The sequence below is a fragment of the Oncorhynchus mykiss genome, chromosome 9 (genome assembly GCF_013265735.2).
Source record: "Oncorhynchus mykiss isolate Arlee chromosome 9, USDA_OmykA_1.1, whole genome shotgun sequence".
In the NCBI taxonomy this organism is placed as follows: domain Eukaryota; kingdom Metazoa; phylum Chordata; class Actinopteri; order Salmoniformes; family Salmonidae; genus Oncorhynchus; species Oncorhynchus mykiss.
The window spans coordinates 45,783,574-45,806,111 of NC_048573.1; the positions used below are offsets into that span (position 1 = coordinate 45,783,574).

A 22,538-nucleotide genomic window follows, 5' to 3' on the forward strand; every position below is an offset into this window, starting at 1 on the left:
CGTCTGAAGTTTGCTAGAGAGCATTTGGATGGTCCAGAAGAAGATTGGGAGAATGTCATATGGTCAGATGAAATCAAAATATAACTTTTTGGTAAAAACTCAACTTGTCGTGTTTGGAGGACAAAGAATGCTGAGTTGCATCTAAAGAACACCATACCTACTGTGAAGCATGGGGGGTGGAAACATCATGCTTTGGGGCTGTTCTTCTGCAAAGGGACCAGGATGACTGATCCGTGTAAAGGAAAGAATGAATGGGGCCATGTATCGTGAGATTTTGAGGGCATTGAAAAAGAAACGTGGCTGGGTCTTTCAGCATGACAATGATCCCAAACACACCGCCCGGGCAACGAAGGAGTGGCTTCGTAAGAAGCATTTCAAGGCCCTGGAGTGGCCTAGCCAGTCTCCAGATCTCAACCCCATAGAAAATCTTTGGAGGGAGTTGAAAGTCTGTGTTGCCCAGCAACAGCCCCAAAACATCACTGCTCTAGAGGAGCTCTGCATGGAGGAATGGGCCAAAATACCAGCAACAGTGTGTGAAAACCTTGTGAAGACTGACAGAAAACGTTTGACCTCTGTCATTGCCAACAAAGGGTATATAACAAAGTATTGAGATAAACTTTTGTTATTGACCAAATACTTATTTTCCACCATAATTTGCAAATTAATTCATAAAAATTCCTACAATGTGATTTTCTGGATTTTTTTTCTTCTCATTTCTCATTTTGTCTGTCATAGTTGAAGTGTACCTATGATGAAAATTACAGGCCTCTCTCATCTTTTTAAGTGGGAGAACTTGCACAATTGGTGGCTGACTAAATACTTTTTTTGCCCCACTGTATACAGTGGCAAGAAAATGTATGTGAACCCTTTGGAATTACCTAGATTTATGCATAAATTGGTCATCAAATTTGATCTGATCTTCATCTAAGTCACAACAATAGACAAACATAGCGTGCTTAAACTAATGACACACAAATTATTGTATTTTTCTTGTCTATATTGAATACATCATTTAAACATTCACAGTATAGGTTGGAAAAAGTATGTGAACCCCAAGGCTAATGGCTTCGCCAAAAGCTAATTGGAGTCAGGAGTCAGCTAACCTGGAATTCAATCAATGAGACGAGATTGGAGATGTTGGTTAGAGCTGCCTTGCCCTATAAAAAACACTCACAAAATCAAAGTTTGCTATTCACAAGAGGCATTGCCTGATGTGAACCATGCCCGAAGAAAAGAGATCTCAGAAGACCTAAGATTAAGAATTGTGACTTGCATAAAGCTGAAAAGGGTTATAAAAGTATCTCTAAAAACCTTGACGTTCATCAGTCCACAGAAAGACAAATTGTCTACAAATGGAGAAAGTTCAGCACTGTTGCTATTCTCCCTAGGAGTGGCTGTCCTGTAAAGATGACTGCAAGAGCACAGTGCAGAATGCTCAATGAGGTTAAGAAGAATCCTTGAGTGTCAGCGAAAGACTTAAAGAAATCTCTGGAACATGCTTACATCTCTGTTGATGAGTCTATGACACGTAAAACACTAAACAAGAATGGTGTTCATGAGAGGATACCACGGAAAAAACATTGCTGCACATCTGAAGTTTGCAAATGTGCACATGGATGTTCCACAGCGCTACTGGCAAAATATTCTGTGGACAGATGAAACTACAGTTGAGATGTTTGGAAGGAACACACAACACTATGTGTGGAGATAAAAAGGCAAAAAAGTATGGTGGAGGGAGCACCATGGTTTGGGGCTGCTTTGCTGCCTCAGGGCCTGGACAGCTTGCTATCATCGACGGAAAAATGAATTCCCAAGTTTATCAAAACATTTTGCAGTAAAATGTAAGGCTATCTGTTCGCCAATTGAAGCTCAACAGAAGTTGGGTGATGCAACAGGACAACGACCCAAAACACAGAAGTAAATCAACAACAGAATGGCTTCAACAGTAGAAAATACGCCTTCTGGAGTGGCCCAGTCAGAGTCCTGACCTCAACCAGATTGAGATGCTGTGGCATGACCTCAAGAGAGAAGTGCACACCAGACATCCCAAGAATACTGCTGAACTGAAACAGTTTTGTCAAATAGGAATGTTCCAAAATTCCTCCTGACCGCTGTGCAGGTCTGATCCGCAACTACAGAAAACGTTTGGTTGAGGTTATTGCTGCCAAAGGAGGGTCAACCAGTTATTAAATCTAATGGTTCACATACTTTTCCCACCCTGCACTGTGAATGTTTACACGGTGTGTTCAATAAAGACATGAAAACTTAGAATTGTCTGTGTGTTATTAGTTTAAGCAGACTGTGTGTTTGTCTATTGTTGTGACCTAGATGAAGATCAGATCAAATGTTATGAACAATTTATGCAGAAATCCAGGTATTTCCAAAGGGTTCACATACTTTTTCTTGCCACTGTATAAACACATTTAACAATCAACAAAACTAACAACTAACAAATTCACAACACAAGCAGATTCATTATCATTGCACAAGAATTCTGAACAAAATTCTAATCTATTGTAACTGCAGATACTCAGTGTCGGTCGTGTCAGCAAGGCATTTTACTATATTGATACCACATTTCGAATGTACACAGTAGTAATCATTTACAATGTTATTCAAAAGCTATAGGGAAGTACTGTGTCACTTACAGTCTTTTGTTTGACATTTTCTCAATGAATGTGACGAAATATTAAAGGGATGCCAATAGCACCAGGAGTCCACTGCCTGATCAAGAAATACTATGTTCCATAATTATCAAGTGTATTGAAAAGGTAACAGCACTCTACCACTAGAGGGAAGCAAGGTCAACTCTTTAAATGTAAAAGCCAAACAGAAATCTTTATATTGAGTTAAAAGGCTCCCAAACACAAAAGTAATTATGTTAACAGCATTTAAGTACAGTAATGACTAACAGAGTTTTATGGAACTTTTTAAAAGCCAGCGCTTTGAAAATGAGTGTCTTTCTCACAGAGAATGACCTTGAGAACACAACAATGATTCAACACTGACAAGAGACGAAGCCAACATTCTCAGGCGTTGTTTCCTCTTCATCCAGCTTTACAGTAACCAAGATAAGGTGAATAACATAGTGGAAAAGTACAAATATCACCAAGCCTGGTCCACGATCTGTTTGTGCCTCATTGTCAATTCATATAGGAGTTGGCAAGACAGCACAAAAATATCTGTGACCAGGCTAAATACAGTGCCTTCAGAAAGTATTCAAACCCCTTGACTTATTCTGCATTTTGTTGCGTTACAGACGGAATTAAAAATGTTTGAAATAAAAATGTTTCTGTCACAATACCCCATAATAACAAAGTGACATTTTTTAGAAATGTTTGCAAATGTACTGAAAATTAAATACAGTGCCTTGCGAAAGTATTCGGCCCCCTTGAACTTTGCGACCTTTTGCCACATTTCAGGCTTCAAACATAAAGATATAAAACTGTATTTTTTTGTGAAAAATCAACAACAAGTGGGACACAATCATGAAGTGGAACGACATTTATTGGATATTTCAAACTTTTTTAACAAATCAAAAACTGAAAAATTGGGCGTGCAAAATTATTCAGCCCCTTTACTTTCAGTGCAGCAAACTCTCTCCAGAAGTTCAGTGAGGATCTCTGAATGATCCAATGTTGACCTAAATGACTAATGATGATAAATACAATCCACCTGTGTGTAATCAAGTCTCCGTATAAATGCACCTGCACTGTGATAGTCTCAGAGGTCCATTAAAAGCGCAGAGAGCATCATGAAGAACAAGGAACACACCAGGCAGGTCCGAGATACTGTTGTGAAGAAGTTTAAAGCCGGATTTGGATTCAAAAATATTTCCCAAGCTTTAAACATCCCAAGGAGCACTGTGCAAGCGATAATATTGAAATGGAAGGAGTATCAGACCACTGAAAATCTACCAAGACCTGGCCGTCCCTCTAAACTTTCAGCTCATACAAGGAGAAGACTGATCAGAGATGCAGCCAAGAGGCCCATGATCACTCTGGATGAACTGCAGAGATCCGCAGCTGAGGTGGGAGACTCTGTCCATAGGACAACAATCAGTCGTATATTGCACAAATCTGGCCTTTATGGAAGAGTGGCAAGAAGAAAGCCATTTCTTAAAGATATCCATAAAAAGTGTTGTTTAAAGTTTGCCACAAGCCACCTGGGAGACACACCAAACATGTGGAAGAAGGTGCTCTGGTCAGATGAAACCAAAATTGAACTTTTTGGCAACAATGCAAAACGTTATGTTTGGCGTAAAAGCAACACAGGTGAACACACCATCCCAACTGTCAAACATGGTGGTGGCAGCATCATGGTTTGGGCCTGCTTTTCTTCAGCAGGGACAGGGAAGATGATTAAAATTGATGGGAAGATGGATGGAGCCAAATACAGGACCATTCTGGAAGAAAACCTGATGGAGTCTGCAAAAGACCTGAGACTGGGACGGAGATTTGTCTTCCAACAAGACAATGATCCAAAACATAAAGCAAAATCTACAATGGAATGGTTCAAAAATAAACATATCCAGGTGTTAGAATGGCCAAGTCAAAGTCCAGACCTGAATCCAATCGAGAATCTGTGGAAAGAACTGAAAACTGCTGTTCACAAATGCTCTCCATCCAACCTCACTGAGCTCGAGCTGTTTTGCAAGGAGGAATGGGAAAAAAATTCAGTCTCTCGATGTGCAAAACTGATAGAGACATACCCCAAGCGACTTACAGCTGTAATCGCAGCAAAAGGTGGCGCTACAAAGTATTAACTTAAGGGGGCTGAATAATTTTGCACGCCCAATTTTTCAGTTTTTGATTTGTTAAAAAAGTTTGAAATATCCAATAAATGTCGTTCCACTTCATAATTGTGTCCCACTTGTTGTTGATTCTTCACAAAAAAATACAGTTTTATATCTTTATGTTTGAAGCCTGAAATGTGGCAAAAGGTCGCAAAGTTCAAGGGGGCCGAATACTTTCGCAAGGCACTGTACATATATATCTCATTTACATAAGTAATCACATCCCCGAGTCAATACCTTGTATTGTAAGCACATTTGGCAGCGATTACAGCTGTGAGATTTTCTGGGTACGTCTCTAAGAGCTTTGCACACCTGGATTGTGCCAAATTTGCCTATTATTCTTTTCAGAATTCATCATGTTCTGTCAAATTGGTTGTTGATCATTGCTAGAAAACCATTTTCACATCTTGCCATAGATTTGCGTGTAGATTTATGCCAAAACTGTAACTCTGCCACTCGGGAACATTCACTGTCTTCTAGGTAAGCAACTCCAGTGTAGATTTGGCCTTGTGTTTCATGGTATTGTACTGCTGAAAGGTGAATTAATCTCCCTGTGTCTGGTGGAAAGCAGACTGAACCAGGTTTTCCTCTAGGATTTTGCCTGTGCTTAGCTCCATTCCGTTTCTTTTTTATTCTTAAATACTCCCCAGTCCTTAATGATTACAAGCATACCCATAACATGATGCAGCCATCACTATAGTTGAAAATAAGGCGAGCAGTACTCAGTAATGTGTTGTATGATTTGCCCAAACGTAACACAGTATTCAGGACAAAAAGTTGCTTGCCACATTTGCTGCAGTATTATTTTAGTTCCTTGTTGCAAACAGGATGCATTTTATTTAATATTTTTATTCTATACAGGCGTCCTTATTTTCACTGTCAATTAGGTTAGTATTGTGGAGTAACTACAATGTTGTTGGATCCATCCTCAGTTCTCCCATCTCAGTCATTAAACTCAAACTGTTTTAAAGTCATCATTGGCCTCATGGTGAAATTCCAGAAATTCCTCTTTGGCAACGGAGTTAGGAAAGACTCCTGTATCTTTGTAGTTACTGGGTGTATTGATACACCATCCAACGTGTAATTAATAACTTTACCATGCTCAAAGGGATATACAATGTCCGCTTTTATATTTGTAGCCATCTACCAATAGGTGCCCTTCTTTGCGAGACATTGGAAATAATCCCTGGTCTTTGTGGTTGAATCGGTGTTTGAAATTCACTGCTCGACAGAGGGACCTAACAGATAATTGTATGTGTGGGGTACACAGATGTGGTAGTCATTAAAACAATCATGCTATACACTATTATTGCACTCAGAGTGAGTCCACGCAAGTTATTATGCGACTTGTTAAGCACATTTTTACTCCTGAAATTAAATTTAGGCTTGCCATAACAAAAAGAGTTGAATACTTGACCCCAGACATTTCAGCTTTTCATTTTTAATTAATTTGTAAAAATGTCTAAAAACATGATTCCTTTTTGACATTATGGGATATTGCGTGTGTAGGCCAGTGACACTTTCTTATTACACCCATTTCAAATTCAGGCTGTAACAAACAAAATGTGAAAAGAGTCAAGGGGAGTGAATACTTTCTGAAGGCACTATATCACCTACAATAGCTCAACCATACTGTATACAGTGCATTCGGAAAGTATTCAGACCCTTTGACTTTTTACACATCTTGTTACGTTACAGCCTTGTACTAAGAATGATACAATTGTGTTCCCTCTTCATCAATCTACACACAATACCCCATAACGAGAGAGGAAAACCAGGTTTTTAAACATTTTTGCAAATTTATAAAAAATGTCAAACTGAAATATGATATTTACATAAGTATTCAGACCCTTTACTCAGTACTTTGTTGATGCACCTTTGGCAGCCTCGAGTCTTCTTTGGTATGATGCTACAAGCTTGGCACACCTGTATTTGGGGAGTTTCTCACATTCTTCTCTGCAGATCCTCTCAAGCTGTCAGGTTGGTTGGGGAGCATTGATGCACAGCTGTTTTCAGGTCTCTCCAGAGATGTCGATCGGGTTCAAGTCTGGGCCACTCAAGGAAATTGAGTCCCAAAGTCACTCCTGCGATGTCTAGGCTGTGTGCTTATGGTCATTGTCCCGTTGGAAGGTTAACCGTCACCCCAACCTGTACCAGGTTTTCATCAAGGATCTCTCTGTACTTTGCTCCGTTCATCTTTCCCTCGAGCCTGACTGGTCTCCCTGTCCCTGCTGCTGAAAAACATCCCCACAGCATGATGCTGCCACCATCATGCTTCACCATAGGGATGGTGCCAGTTGTCCTCCAGACGTGACGCATGTTTCATCAGACCAGAGAATCTTGTTTCTCATGGTCCGAGAGTCTTTAGGTGCCTTTTGGCAAACTCCAAGCTGGCCGTCATGTGCCTTTTACTGAGGAGTGGTTTCTGTCTAGCCAGTCTACCATAAAGGCCTGATTGGTGGAGTGCTGCAGCGGTGGTTGTCCTTCTGGAATGTTCTCCCATCTCCACAGAGGAACTCTGGAGCTCTATAAGAGTGACCATCGGGTTCTTGGTCACCTCCCTGACCAAGGCACTTCTCCCCCGATTGCTCAGTATTGGCCAGGTGGCCAGCTCTAGGAAGAGTCTTGGTGGTTCCAAACTTCTTCCATTTAAGAATGATGGAGGTGACTGTGTTCTTAAGGAATCTTCAATGCTGCAGAAATGTGTTGGTACCCTTCGCCAGATCTGTACATCGACACAATCCTGTCTCGGAGCTCTATGGGCAATTCCTTCGACCTCATGGCTTGGTTTTTTCTCTGACATGCAGTGTCAACTGTGGGACCTTATATAGACAGGTGTGTGCCTTTCCAAATCATGTCCAATCAATCGTATTTTCCACAGGTGGACTCCAATCAAGTTGAAGAAACATCTCAATGATGAACAATGGAAACAGGATGCACCTGAGCTCAATTGAGGATCATAGCAAAAGGTCTGAATACTTATTTAATCAATTTTCGAGTAAGGGCTGTAACGTAACAAAATGTCAAAAAAAAGTGAAGGGGTCTGAATATTTTCCGAAGGCACTGTATACTACAGGAAGTAAGGTACTGCCACGGTTAATGATTTCCCAGAAACACATTAGTGTGGTTGCTGAAAACCAGTAAGTCGTCACAGGACCTATCTGCAATAAAACTGTGTGGTCGGAATAGTTAGAATTTATTTTTTACATTATTCATACTCAACTCCTTTACTGTACACAGTAATGTATTATTCTGAACTCCTCGAAGTCAACATAAACAGACAGAACTCCTCATACAAAAACATACTTTCACAATACATATACAAAAGGAAATTTAGTCATACAAGCCAATCATGTAGTTTACAAATAATGCTAAGTATTTGAAATGTGAATAAATGTTGTTATACATACAGCTGGTTGAGAGAAAAGTCCATTGAACTCATGAACAATGATTGTCCCACATAAGAATATTCTTAAATGGGCAATACACTCCAAAATCTAAGTTTGTTAGATGTTTTTAATACCTCAAAAGAAGTCGAATGTGAAGGTGGATCCATGTCCAACAACACTGATTGTATAGATACAGCTGTATTCCTCAATCCCAAATGAATGGAAAAGATGAGCACATTATCTGTATATGAATGGAAAAGATGGACACCATGGTGCTTATCTTGATGCTGATCGGTTTATGAATGGAAAAGATGAGCACAATGGGCACAATTTTTCATTCATAAACAGATAAGCATATCTGGTGCTCATTTTTATCATTCATTTGGGGTTGTGACATTATCGTTGGATCTACAAAACCAATGGATTGGGATGTGTACGTTGCTTAACATAATGCTTCTTTTGAGGTTTGAAAACATCTGACAAACTTTCATTTTAGAGTGTAGTGTCCCCATAAGTACAGAACATGGTATGAAGACACAGATTCCTCACAGCCGAAACTGGTCACCCCCACAGCACTGCCTAGGCATGACAACTACAAACACCGTCAACAATATTGTACAAAATCAATGTATAAAACTAAAATCTACATGATGTGCATGCTATTTTACATGTATAAACTGTACTGAACAAAAATATAAAAACGCAACAATTTCAGAGATTTTACTGAGTTACAGTTTATATAAGGAAATCAGTTAATTGAAATAAATTCATTAGGCCCTAATCTACAGATTTCACAACTGGGCAGGGGAGCAGCCATGGGTGAGCCTGGGAAGGCATAGGCACCCACTTGGGAGCCAGGCCCAGCCAATCATAATGAGTTTTTCCCCACAAAAAGGGATTTATTAAAGAAAGAAATACTCTTCAGAAAAGATGTGGAGGTCCTGGGCTGGCGTGATTACATGTAGTCTGTGGTTGAGGCCAGTTATCTAAAACGACATTGGAGGCAGCTTATGGTAGAGAAATTAACATTTAAATTCTGGCAACAGTTCTAAAGGACATTCCTGCAGGCAGCATGACAATTGTACACTCCCTCAAAATGTAACATCTAAGGCATTGTGTTGTGTGACAAAATGGCACATTTTAGAGTGGCCTTTTATTTCGCCCCCAGCACAAGGTGCACCTGTGTAATAACTATGCTGTTTAATCATCTTCTTGATATGCCACACCTGTCAGGTGGATGGATTATCTTGGCAAAGGAGAAACACTAACAGGGATGTAAACAAATTTGTTAAGAAAATGAGAGAAGTATGCTTTTTGTGCATATGAAACATTTCTGGGATGTTTTGTTTCAGGTCATGAAACATGGCACCAACACTTTACATTTTGCATTTATATTTTTGTTTAGCATAGTAATTCAGCAATTCAATTCTAATTAAAAAAGCCTATTCTTGTTCTGTGTGCATAGGTATGCATTTGCTAGTTTATTAAGTGTTCAGTTACACAAAAAAGGCTACTGTTGTGTACAGTTTGTGTTCCCATCTAAAAAGTAGTGAATAGTTGTTGAACAGGTTCATCAACATGACATCAGAAAATAGTATCCGCATGATAAGAAAATAACATTCTTAACTTCAAAACACTTCATGGACTCGCTAATTTCCATACTCTCATAAGCATAAAACAAACAGGCTAGAGAGATAAAGGTACTGATGTATTTTCGCTCCACTAAACAAAAATGGGGTCAAACCATGGACACCAGAAGTTCATTCTCTGAATACTCCTAATGAAAGTGCTGCCAGTCAAGGAGCTAGTGAAGAATAGTTCAAGAGTGATGAGTGAGTGAGCAATGGCTGCCATTATCCCAGCTCCCAGCTGCTCAGAGAAAGTCCCCCTTGTGTTCTCCTCTATTGAGAAAAAAAAAAAAAAGGAAAAGAGCTGGACTACACTACTGCCTTCAGAGCCCAACCCCATTTCACCATGGCTACAGGGCAAAGGCTTCTAACTACCCATGAGCCTCGGTCTCTCTCAATTGTCCTCTATTGACGAGCAACACAGGCAGTAACACACAAACACTGTCTGAGTAAGGTGGCCATTGAGTCAGTCGCCAAATAGCACTTCTCTCAAAATGTGAGGAGCTGCTGTCTAAGTAGCTGTACAGAATACAAAACTCAGACATAAATAATACATCTATAACACGACTAGACTGAGGATGAAGACGGAACTTGAAATAATATAGCAGACAGAGGAAAATAAAATATGGTCATCTGCATACAAAGAAGATTTGGACCAGTGTCAGTACTCGTTGGAAAGGAATAAAAGGCATCCAAGACATGCCGAGAATTTCCCCCAATAATATTGATCCTTTAAACCAAGCTTCAATGTCCTTGTAATCATAGTCGGAAATTGGATGTGTACTCTCTGTCCAGGTGTTCCCTCTGTCCAGCAACATTAGAGTTGCCCCAAAGATCTACTCAAATGCCAGTGCCCCACGTATGGAACAGTACTCACTGCGCTTGAGTTGCAGGTCTAAAGAAAAGTCCTCAGCCAGGTAGGCATGACAAGTGCCATCGAGATGATTTAACCACAGATGCATGACAAGGGCCATCTGATCACATCTATAGTAGCACTGCACAACCAATTCACGCCTAGTGGGACACAGCGGCTTCAGTAACCTGCTTTGAAACCTAGAAGGTACCAAGTCTCAGAGCTGGGGTGCTTTGTCCTCATACATTGGTGGCGGAGTGAGCGGCTCAATAGTGATCCCTCCCGGTGGCTGAGAGTTATCCGTGTTATTCATAAAGAGCTTCTCCGATTTAATCCTCCGGATCTTAAGGGGAAGGAGCTTGAGGCCCGTTCGCCCAGTGCGGCGGTTAGGCACAGCAGAGGAGGCAGGGTTAGTGGAAGCGGGTGACGTCTGGGTGGCATCTGACCCTTCCTGCTCCATCTGCACACCGTCCACCAGGTCGTCGTAGGAGGGCAGCTGGGAGGAGCTGTGGCGCAAGTTGCTCTGGCGTATGGGGTACTCGCCGCTGCCTACCACCTCCTCGTAGCTGGGCACAGTGTACCTCTGGGCTCGCTCCTCTGCCCTGTGGACATTCATACAGAAACACACAGACAGACATCAGTAACTATGCGCTTACAGAATGGACTGTGTCTTCTATATTGTTGATTCCGTGTGTACTCTAGGCTATGCCGTGTGTACGCTAGGCTATGCCGTGTGTACGCTAGGCTATGCCGTGTGTACGCTAGGCTATGCCGTGTGTACTCTAGGCTATGCCGTGTGTACTCTAGGCTATGCCGTGTGTACTGATAAATACAGTCCTGATGGTTTTACATGGCTTTATTGCAACAGGTGCCCTGTTTAGGTAACGGGGCTTGAACTGAAAAGTTACTTAAAGCACTGCAGAGATTTAAAGAAGCACAAAAACATGGCTAACCAATGTTAATAGCAAAGGACCAGCGTGGGTGCAGGATTTTGCTCCAGCCAAAGCAAAGCCTTTCACATGATCAAACTAAACAACTAACCACAGTGAACAAACAAAACATGCAACAATTTCAAAGAATTTACTGAATTACAATTCATAAGGATATTAATCAATTTAAATAAACTCATCAGGCCCTAATCTATGGATTTCACATAACTGGGAATACAGATATGCATCTGTTGGTCACAGATACCTTTAAAAAAAGGTAGAGGCACGGATCAGAAAATCAGTCAGTATCTGCTGTGGCCACCACTTGCCTCATGCAGTGCGACATCTCCTTCACATCGAGTTGATCAGGCTGTTAATTGTGGCGTATTGTCCCACTTCTCTTCAATGGCTGTGGGAAGTTTCTGGATGTTGGCGGGAACTGGAACACGCTATCGTACACGGCGATCCAGAGCGTCCAAAACATGCTCAATGGGTGACGTCTGGTGAGTGAGCAGGCCATGGAAAAACTGGGACATTTTCAGCTTCCAGGAATTGTGTCCAGATTCCTTGCGACATGGGGGTAGTGCACTGGTGATGGAGGTGGATGAATGGCACGACAATGGGCCTCGTCACGAGATCTCAAATTGCACGGAGATAAAAATGGGGGCACTCTGTACATCTACCCGGTACAGTTGAAACTGGGATTCATCCGTGAACAGCACACTTCTCCAGTATGCCAGTGGCCATCAAAAGGTGAGCATTTGCCCACTGATGCCGAACTGCAGTCAGGTCAAGACCCTGGTGAGGACGATGAGCATGCAGATGAGCTTCCCTGAGACGGTTTCTGACAGTTTGTGCAGAAATTCTTAGGTTATGCAAACCCACAGTTTCATCAGCCGTCAGGGTGGCTGGTCTCAGACGATCCAGCAGGTGAAGAAGCCGGATGTGGAGGTCCTAGGCTGGCGTGGATAGACGTGGTCTGTTGTTGTAAAGCCGGTTAGACGTACTGTCAAATTATTTAAAACGATGTTGGTAGAGAAATTAACATTAAATTATCTGGTAACAGCTCTGGTGGACATTCCTGCAGTCAGCATGCCAATTGTACACTCCCTCAAAACTTGAGACATCTGTGGCATTGTGTGATACAACTGCACATTTAGAGTGGCCTTTTATTGTCCCCAGCACAAGGTGCACCTGTATAATGTTAATGCTGTTTAAATCAGCTTCTTGAAATGCCACACCTGTTAGGTGGATGGATTATCTTGGCAAATGAGAAATGCTCACTTACAGGGATGTAAACAAATTTGTGCACACAATTTGAGACAGTGCATTCGGAAAGTATTCAGACCCCTTCTGCTTTTCCACATTTTGTTACAGCCTTATTATTTTACCCACTTTTCCCTCCACGATTGATAGTTACAGTCTTGTCCTATCGCTGCAACTCCCATAAGGACTCGGGAGAGGCGAAGGTCGAGAGCCGTGCGTCCCCGGAAACAAAGCCACACCAATGTGTTGGAGGAAACACTGTACACCTGGCAACCATGTCAGCGTGCCTGCACCCGGCCCGCCATTAGAGTCGCTAGAGCGCAATGGGACAAGGAAATCCCGGCCGGCCAAACCCGGACGACTCTGGGCCAATTGTGCGTCGCCTCATGGGTATCCAGGTCGCAGCCGGCTGCGGCACATCCCAGTATTCGAAACCGGATCTGTAGTAACACAACTAGCACTGCAGTGACTTAGATCGCTGCGCCACTCGGGAGGCCCCAGTTACAGCCTTATTCTAAAATGTATTAAATAACAACAAATAATAATCCTCAATCTACACACAATACCCCATAATGAGAAAGCGAGTTGACAATACTTTTTTAAATAAAAACACTGACATACAACACCAGTCCAAAGTTGACACACCTACTCATTCAATGATTTCTTTATTTTTTTACTACTTTCTACATTGTAGAGTAATAGTGAAGACATCCAAGCTAAAAAAATAAATAAATAAGAAAAACCCTTGAATGAGCATGTGTCCAAACTTTTGACTAGTACTGTAAGTATTCAGACCATTCGCTATGAGACTCGAAATTGAGCTCAGGTGCATCCCGTTTCCATTGATCATCCTTGAGATGTTTCTACAACTTGATTGGACTCCACCTGTGGTAAATTCAATTGATTGGACAGGATTTGGAAAGGCACACACCTATAAGGTTTCACAGTTGACACTGCATATCTTGGCAAAAACCAAGCCATGAGGTAGAAGGAATTGTCCGTAGAGCTCCGAGACAGGATTGTGTCGAGGCACAGATCTGGGGAAGGGTACCAAAAAATGGCTGCAGCATTTATTAAGGTCCCCAAGAACACAGTGTCCTCCATCTAGCTTAAATGGAAGACGTTTGGAACCACCAAAACTCCTCCTAGAGCTGGCCGCCTGGCCAAAATGAGCAATCGGGGAGAAGGTCAGAGAGGTGACCAAGAACCTGATGGTCACTCTGACAGAGCTCCTGAGGTCCTCTGTGGAGATGGCAGAACCTTTGAGAAGGACAACCATCTCTGCAGCACCCTACCAATCAGGCCTTTATGGTAGAGTGGCCAGACAGAAGCCACTACCAAGTAAAAGTAGACTCACCTATAGACTACTCACCTATAGACTCTCAGACCATGAGAAACAAGACTATGGTCTGATGAAACCAAGATTGAACACTTTGGCCTAAATACCAAGCGTCTTGTCTGGAAGAAACCTGGAACCATCCCTACGGTGACGCAATGTGGTGGCAGCATCATGCTGTGGGGATGTTTTTCAGTGGGATCGAGGGAAAGATGAAGTACAGAGAGATCCTTGATGAAAACCTGCTTCAGAGCTCTCAGGACCTCAGACTGGGACAAAGGTTCACCTTATACAGGACAACGACCCTAAGCACACAGCCAAGACAACGCAGGAGTGGCTTCAGGACAAGTCTCTGAATGTCCTTGAGTGGCCCAGCCAGAGCCCGGACTTGAACCCGATCGAACTTCTCTGGGAGAGACCTAAAAATAGCTGTGCAGCGAAGCTACCCATCCAACCTGCCAGAGCTAAGACAATCTGCAGAGAATGGGAGAAACTCCCCAAAGACCGGTGTGCCAAGCTTGCAGCGTCATACTCAAGAAGACTCGAGGCTGTAATCGCTGCGAAAGGTGCTTCAACAAAGTACTGGGTGAAGGGTCTGAATACTTATGTAAATGTGACTTGTTTTTGATATTTGCAAAAAACATTTAAACCTGTTTTTGCTTTGTCATTATGGAGTTGCATGTAGATTGATGAGGAAAAAACAATTTAATACATTTTAGTAAGGCTGTAACGTAAGAAAAAGTGAAGGGGTCTGAATATTTTCCGAACGCACTGTAGATAAGCTTATGTGTATGGAACATTTCTGGGATCTTTTATTTCAGCTCATGAAACATTGTACGAACACTTTAGAACACTTTATATTTTTGTTCAGTGTAGTTGAATCAGCTGAACATGTGTCAGCCCTCATAGGTTAAAGGGCAATATTCACCTCCAGCACCACCACAAACATCAATACATGTCAGAATGGCAAGTTTCTATGTTTTGTAGTCAAAAATATAGAAATACGTGTTTCTGATGACATCATCCGGAAACACTGATGGCGTCATCTGGTGTGCATCATGCAATGTTACACATCTAGGAGCAGTCAAACGGTTAGTAAAGTAATAAAGGGATTGCCCACCCCTGTACTGAACCCTGAGCAAACAAACCTGCTGAGGTCATTAATTAGCTACAGTACTCACGTCTCTCCGTCGTCCTCACTGGTAGCTACGTTGCCTGCCCCCAGAGTCTGGGCCTCTAGGAGCACCTGCTGCTCCCGCTGCTTGTTCCTCATCCCCAGGCACAGGGACAGCAGGAGCATGGCCACTCCAGCCCCGACCAGTACAAAGGCCACCGATGAAGTCCTCCCCCTAGTGTCCGGTTTCGGGTTCCCTCCTCCGGTGCCACTGCTGTTGTTCCCGGCCATGTCGGAGGGCACCACACTCCATACGATCATGACAATGCCCAGGGCTACCAGTCCCACCCCCAGGGCACACAAGGCATACTGGGAACCTGAGTTTCCGGGACTGTTTTGGTGGTTGCTGGCAACAGGGCGGTTTGGGGGCACCTCAACGCTGGAGAGCATTTTCCCCAAAACGTAGGCCCACCTAGTGTTCAGCTAGGTCAGCTAGCTGCTTCACACCTGGGGTCAAAGACTGAGGAGAGAAACAGTTCATTAGGGCAGAAATAAGAACACTGATACAGTAAAGAGGTTAATATGTGGGGTTAACAATATTATTTCAATACAAATATAAGAGTAAATGGGGGAAATTATGGCACTCAAACTGTGATGGAATTTGGATAGAGAATCATTGTTCAAATAACTTCAATATAGTCCAATTTAAAACATGAAAAATAATCTGTGAAAAAAAAAAGCACACACTTGCCCTACACTACACAATTACACACTTCATTCATTCCCTTGCTTTTGAATAGGCTTCTCTATCAATAGATCCTACAGCTAGAGTTCAAAATGCTGGGTGGGCAATAAGCCTTTCCTTTGTTTAAGATGAAGCGACTTCCAGCAGCTTCTGTCTCCTGTGACCATTAGCACCTACCTGCCAGAGAGCCAACACTTACACGGAGTTGGAAAACTCCCTCATGCAGACTTTATATTAATAAGGTGTGTTTTTTATGGCAAGATTTAACAGCCTAGTCTCCCAGGTACAGGAACATCTTGCACAATGTCAAGTTGTTCAGTGGAATTAAGGTAAGAAATGCTATTCAAAGCCGTTTTACAGGAATTTGATTTGGAATGTCACTTTTCTGGAAACGGGTCAGTATATTTAGAGTGGCTTTCATTAAAAAAAAAAATTAAAAATGTAAACACTCCAGGACTATTCAGAATGTTGATAAACACTTCTCATCTTTCTATCAAAAACAGTAGTACCATGTACGACAAATGCCTTTCAGAATATATTTATAGAATATAAGAGAATCTTAGATAAATGAAGTATTCTAAGATATAAAATGTTTCTGTAAATGTCTGAAGAACATCCCAGAACAAGCACACAAAATGTAGTGAAATCACAATCAGAAAAGATATGACACATTATTATCCATCACTGTTATGGATGTCATAACGCTGAAAAGGGATACTGACAATGAAGAGGGAAACCAATACTAGACCATGTAACCCCCCCCATATTTGACCTTCCCACGGTATTGCCCGAATATGGGTGCTCCTGTGTGTCTATCTTTACAAGAGCAAGAACGGTTACTCATAATAAAACCAGACATGCATTTTGCAACCCGAGTCACCAGATTAGAAAATACATTTACCCTCATGACAATTACCTGTCTCAGTTACAGTATGGTTAACTAACTGCTAAGTCCTTTAACAGTAATAAATCAGAAGTTATTCATTTTACAGGCCTAACTGCCAGTGGGCGAGCGGCGTTTTGCAATTTAAGACGTGATTTGCATGTCTTCCGGGTAGCCCCCATTCAGAGGACTGCTATAAGCCCTCGGCAAGCCATCTAGCCATGAGTTCATTTGAAAGACAATAGAAAAGGCATTTTTCTAAATCACAAATGTGGCCTGCCACCTTTCAGGTAACCACAGCAAGCTGTTTTTGTTGTTATAAGAAGGGTGGCAATTCAAATAGCCACCCTTTGCCTTGATGACAGCTTTGCACACTCTTGGCATTCTCTCAACCAGCTTCACCTGGAATGCTTTTCCAACAGTCTTGAAGGAGTTCCCACATATGCTGAGCGCTTGTTAGCTGCTTTTCCATCACTGCGGTTTGACTCATCCCAAACCATCTCAATTTGGTTAAGGTCGGTGGATTGTGGAGGCCAGGTCATCTGATGCAGCACTCCAGCACTCTCCTTCTTGGTAAAAATACCTCCAGGCTGTGGTGGGTCATTGTCCTGTCGAAAAACAAATGATAGTGGGACTAAGCGCAAGCCAGATGGGATGGTGGATCGCTGCAGAATGCTGTGGTAGCCATGCCGGTTAAGTGTGCCTTGAATTCTAAATAAGTCAGAGTGTCACCAGTAAAGCACCCCCACACCATAATACCGCCTCCTTCATGCTTTACGGTGGGAAATACACATGCGGAGATCATCCGTTCACCCACACCGCATCTCACAAAGACACGGCGGTTGGAAACAAAAATCTCAAATTTGGACTCCAGACCAAAGGACACATTTCCACTGCTCTAAATGCCCATTGCACGTGTTTCTTGGCCCAAGCAAGTCTCTTCATCTTATTGGTGTCCTTAAGTAGTGTTTTTTTGCAGCAATTCGACCATGAAGCCCTGATTCACGCAGTCTCCTCTGAACAGTTGATGTTGAGATGTGTCTGTTACTTGAACTCTGAAGAATTTATTTGGGCTGCAATTTCTGAGGCTGGTAAATCTAATTAACTTATCCTCTGCAGAGTTAACTCTGGGTCTTCCTTTCCTGTGGCGGTCCTCATGAGAACCAGTTTCATCATAGTGCTTGATGGTTTTTGCGACTGCACTTCAAGAAACGTTCAAAGTTGACATTTTCCGTAATGACTGACATTCATGTCTTAAAGTAATGATGGACTGTTGTTTCTCTTTGCTGATTTTAGCTGTTCTTGCCATTATATGGACTAGATCTTTTATCAAATAGGGTCATCATCTGTAAACCACCCCTACCTTGTCACAACACAACTGATTGGCTCAAAGGCATTAAGGAAAGAAATTCCACAAATTAACTTAAGGTACACCTGTTCATTGAAATGCATTCCAGGTGACTACCTAGTTGAGAGAACCTGGTTGAGAGAATGCCTAGAGTGTGCAAAGCTGTCATTAAGTTAAAGGGTGGCTATTTGAAGAATCTCAAATATAAAATATAATTTGATTTGTTTTACACTTTTTTGTTTAACACATGATTCCATATGTGCTTTTTCATCATTTTGATATTGTCACCATTATTCTACAATGTAGAAAATAGTGCAAATAAAGAAAAACCCTTGAATGAGTAGGTGTGTCCAACCTTTTGACTGGTATTGTACTTTTAGAACAAATTTAGACATGATTTGCGGGAACATGAAAAGAGGGACCTTACATCAAAACCTCATCATAGTGAGGACATTAATAGTGAGATGTCCAAAGCCATTTTGTCAAATATTTTATTTCTTTGATTAAAATAAGTTACCCAGACTTGAGCTTTTAAGAGTTAATTAATCATCCACATTACCAAACTTTGCTTTGTTGTGTCAGCAATTGGACATTGTTCTTATGGGGGGGGTGGGGGGGCTAGTTACCCCACATTACCCTATGCATGCCTTGATATCCTCAATCTGACAGATTACAAATTGCTAGGGCCAGCAAAATAATACTTTTGTGTGCATGTCTGGACTTGCTAAGAGAGAGAGAGAGAGAGAAAGAGATCAAGGAACAACTGATATAAAATTACACTGAAGAATGTGTGGTATGACCAAAACCCCACCCCACCCTGTACAACTAGGCCTAAAAGTAATTTCAAAATCACAGCTGATATTTTTTTAGGGGCACATTTTCTTGAACAGTCAATCTGTAACCTAGCCTCCTACATCTGGCTGGTTGTACAGAGTTGTGTGTAACCCAAACGTGCACAAAACTGTGCCACAATGACATAAGGAAAATAGTTGGAATAACGTTAAAAGCCTTGTAGCAATTTCAGAATACCATTCCAGGTGCCTACTCCCAACAGTTTAAATGTTCAGAACTGTATTGACAGCCCGTTGGGAAATGTTAAATAACAGTGCCCACGTTTGTAGAAATATATATATTTTTAAGTGTGAGTGCCAAGTCGACCTAAGCAACGAAAGAGTTAAATCTCCTTTGCAACTGTATTCGATTTGTTCTGTTTTTTTTACAGAATTACATTTTGGCAGACATTTGAGGTTACATTGATTTGTCAACTTCTTTAGTTCTGTATCCATTACAACTTGTATGCATTTTTTAAAGATGTGTTGAAGTTAGAACCGAAGTAGCCGACACAATGCATGCAGTGCCCTGTTGAAGTTGCGAAGTAGACGAACGAAAGTGTGATGACATTATGAAGTATTTCAGCACACAGTCACATTCCAGTGCATTGATAGCCCACAAAATACATATGTTGATGAGAGAGGTAATGTATACTCCAGGGTAGCAATGTGTATAGACGCCACATTCTCCTAAATTAGATACTTAGCCCAGCTATCACGCTGGCTAAACGGGCGTGTTCTGCAAACAAATATATTAACCCATAACGTTCCCCGCTCTAGTATGAAGACTATAGCCTACTACTACTACTACTACTAAGTATGAATCAAAGGTACTGAACTGATAAAAACAATGGTTTGTAAAAATGAAGACAATATGATGCAATGGGTGGAAAAGACGCCCTTACCTTTGCATGCTGACGATACATTCCAAAGTGTTTTCTTTCTTCGAAGTTGATCACCCGCGATCAAGGGAATTACTGTACGTAGCCTAGCTATATCTTGGAAATATACTAATCAAGCCACATTTCTAACCAGAAACTTTATTCGACGGACCTATAGACGATTCATGTGATCACGTCACAAAAAACATGCGCGCGGTTCAATGGGGCAAAAGGCCGTGAGCCGATTGAGAGCAACATTGGGCGGATTCGATTATGCTGAACTGCGGGACACTGGTCTATGGCCCGTGATGTGAACAAGGGAAGAGCGCTTTTCTCAATAAACAGAAATCTGCGTCACTCAGTCATGTTGTCAACAAGGCAACATGGTGCAGCGTCCCCAAAAAATAAAAGCTACAACCTCTCTTTACGTTAAAATATAGACTATGTTTGAATTTTCAAACAAGGTTTTATTGGCAAGGCAGATAAAGCATGTATATCAAAAGCAATCACTTTTGCATGGGAAAACACAGAATCTTACTCACAACTACACGTGCTTAATTAAGTCTCCTTAATTTTGAGCCAACTTCGCAGTCAGACAGAGTTGGGCACCTGGTTCACGCCTGGGAGGCAGCGCGATTCAGCTTGTTTTATCTTGTTCTGTATATTAACAAAAATAATAATACACATAAATCTTGTTCTTGATACCATGTCTTCTTTTGAGGTGTTTTGTCCATGCTAATATGGCCAAAAAATCTCTAGCTAGCTAACCAACAAAGGTAACAATGTATTTGAGAGAAAAGTGCTCATTGTGCAAATGTATTTAGGTTTTATACAGTTAATAGTTAATTTGTTGTCAACAATCTAAGCCTGTGGAATTCAAACTTTTTCAGCTAGGACAAAAAAAAGAAAACATTTCATGACACAACCTAAAATCCTTACATTTCGAATTTTTTTAATCCATTATTTTACCAGGTAAATTGACTGAGAACACGTTCTCATTTGCAGCAACAACCTGTGGAATAGTTACAGGGGAGAGGAGGGGGATGAATGAGCCAATTGTATACTGGGGATTATTAGGTGACCGTGATGGTTTGAGGGCCAGATTGGGAATTTAGCCAGGACACCGGGGTTAACACCCCTACTCTTACGATAAGTGCCATGTGATCTTTAATGACCTCCGAGAGTCAGAACACCCGTTTAACATCCCATCCAAAAGATGGCACCCTACAGAGGGCAGTGTCCCCAATCACTGCACTGGGGCATTGGGAAAATGTTTCAGACCAGAGGAAAGAGTGCCTCCTACTGGCCATCCAACACCACTTCCAGAAGCATCTGGTCTCCCATCCAGGAACTGACCAGGACCAACCCTGCTTAGCTTCAGAAGCAAGTCAGCAGTGGTATGCAGGGTGGTATACATTAACAAATAACCTTCAATTCATAACATTTTCATCTCTTAGCAAAATAAAAGTCGTATTTTTCAAATAATCTTTCTGGAAAACGTGTGTATTGGCTCATGCAATAATCTGCACTCTTAATGCTTTAGTGACCCGACTCCAGCTTCCTGCAACCACGCTAGGTTTCGCGGCCCCGACTTTGAATACCGCCGATCTAAGCCAACTCCTCTGTATTGCCCCATATTTTTGCCAGCCTGGTTTCAGACAAGATGACACATGGCAAATTTAAATCGGGGACACTCAAATTAGTATATGTTACGTTTAATGTGGTTAGATAAGACAGATGGTTACTTAAGGCAGAAACGAAAGTAGGGTGGGCGTATAACATGAACATCTAGCAACCCAAAGGTTGCGAGTTCGAAACTCATCATGGACAACTTTAGCAACTTTTCAACTACTTACTACTTTTTAGCTACATTTCAACTACTTAGCATGTTAGCTAACCCTTCCCCCAACCTTAAACCATTTAGCTAACCCTTCACCTAACCGGAACCCTTTAACGTAACTTCTAAACTTAACCCTAACTATTAGCCCAGCTAACATTAGCTGCCTAGCCACCTAGACAGAATTCGTAACATATAATACGTTTTGCAAATGTGTAACATATAGGAATCTATTCAGGTATCGCTGAAGTGTTATAGATTGTGAAATACAATTATAAACGTAATTTACGGTTGAGTTAACAAATGCAGTTTTTACCGTGAATGTAGTCTCCGCTAATGAAGGAACATTGCCGTTACATTTTAATCACGCTGTAACGCTGAACTTCCGCAATTTGGGGTGCATCCGTCTATGGACGGTGACGTGAACGGGCAAAAGCGGTGAGGGAGAGGTGCACTTCTCAAATTGAACAGTAATCAGCAACTCTCTGTCATGTTGTCAAGAAGGCAGCATGGTGCATCGTCCAGAAACATACATCTCATTTCCATAAAATATGTTGTACTTTTCGAACTAGTTTTCATTGAGAAGGCAAATAAAGCGTTTTTATGAAAAGCATTATCTTTGCATGTGAAAACACAGAAACTTACTCATTACTCCACATGCTTCAAATCTATCCTAGGTAACATCACTTTTGTTTTGGCTTTGA

General features: G+C 41.6%; 1 protein-coding gene across 2 annotated transcripts; it reads right to left on the reverse strand.

Moving 5' to 3' along the window:
- Nucleotides 1-9,635: 9,635 nt before the first annotated feature.
- On the reverse strand, nt 9,636-22,291 carry tmem51a (transmembrane protein 51a). Of its 2 annotated transcripts, XM_021615902.2 has the most exons (4): nt 22,151-22,268; nt 20,022-20,654; nt 15,378-15,830; nt 9,636-11,267 (listed from the first exon to the last, which is right to left on the reverse strand). In XM_021615902.2, the coding sequence occupies exons 3-4, from the start codon at nt 15,758-15,760 to the stop codon at nt 10,883-10,885; spliced, it is 768 nt and encodes a 255-aa protein (XP_021471577.1). In that variant the 5' UTR covers nt 15,761-15,830; nt 20,022-20,654; nt 22,151-22,268; the 3' UTR covers nt 9,636-10,882. The 2 variants fall into 2 exon arrangements, with proteins under 2 accessions (XP_021471577.1, XP_021471578.1); XM_021615903.2 differs by lacking the exon at nt 20,022-20,654 and having other exon boundaries at nt 22,151-22,291.
- Nucleotides 22,292-22,538: the final 247 nt, after the last annotated feature.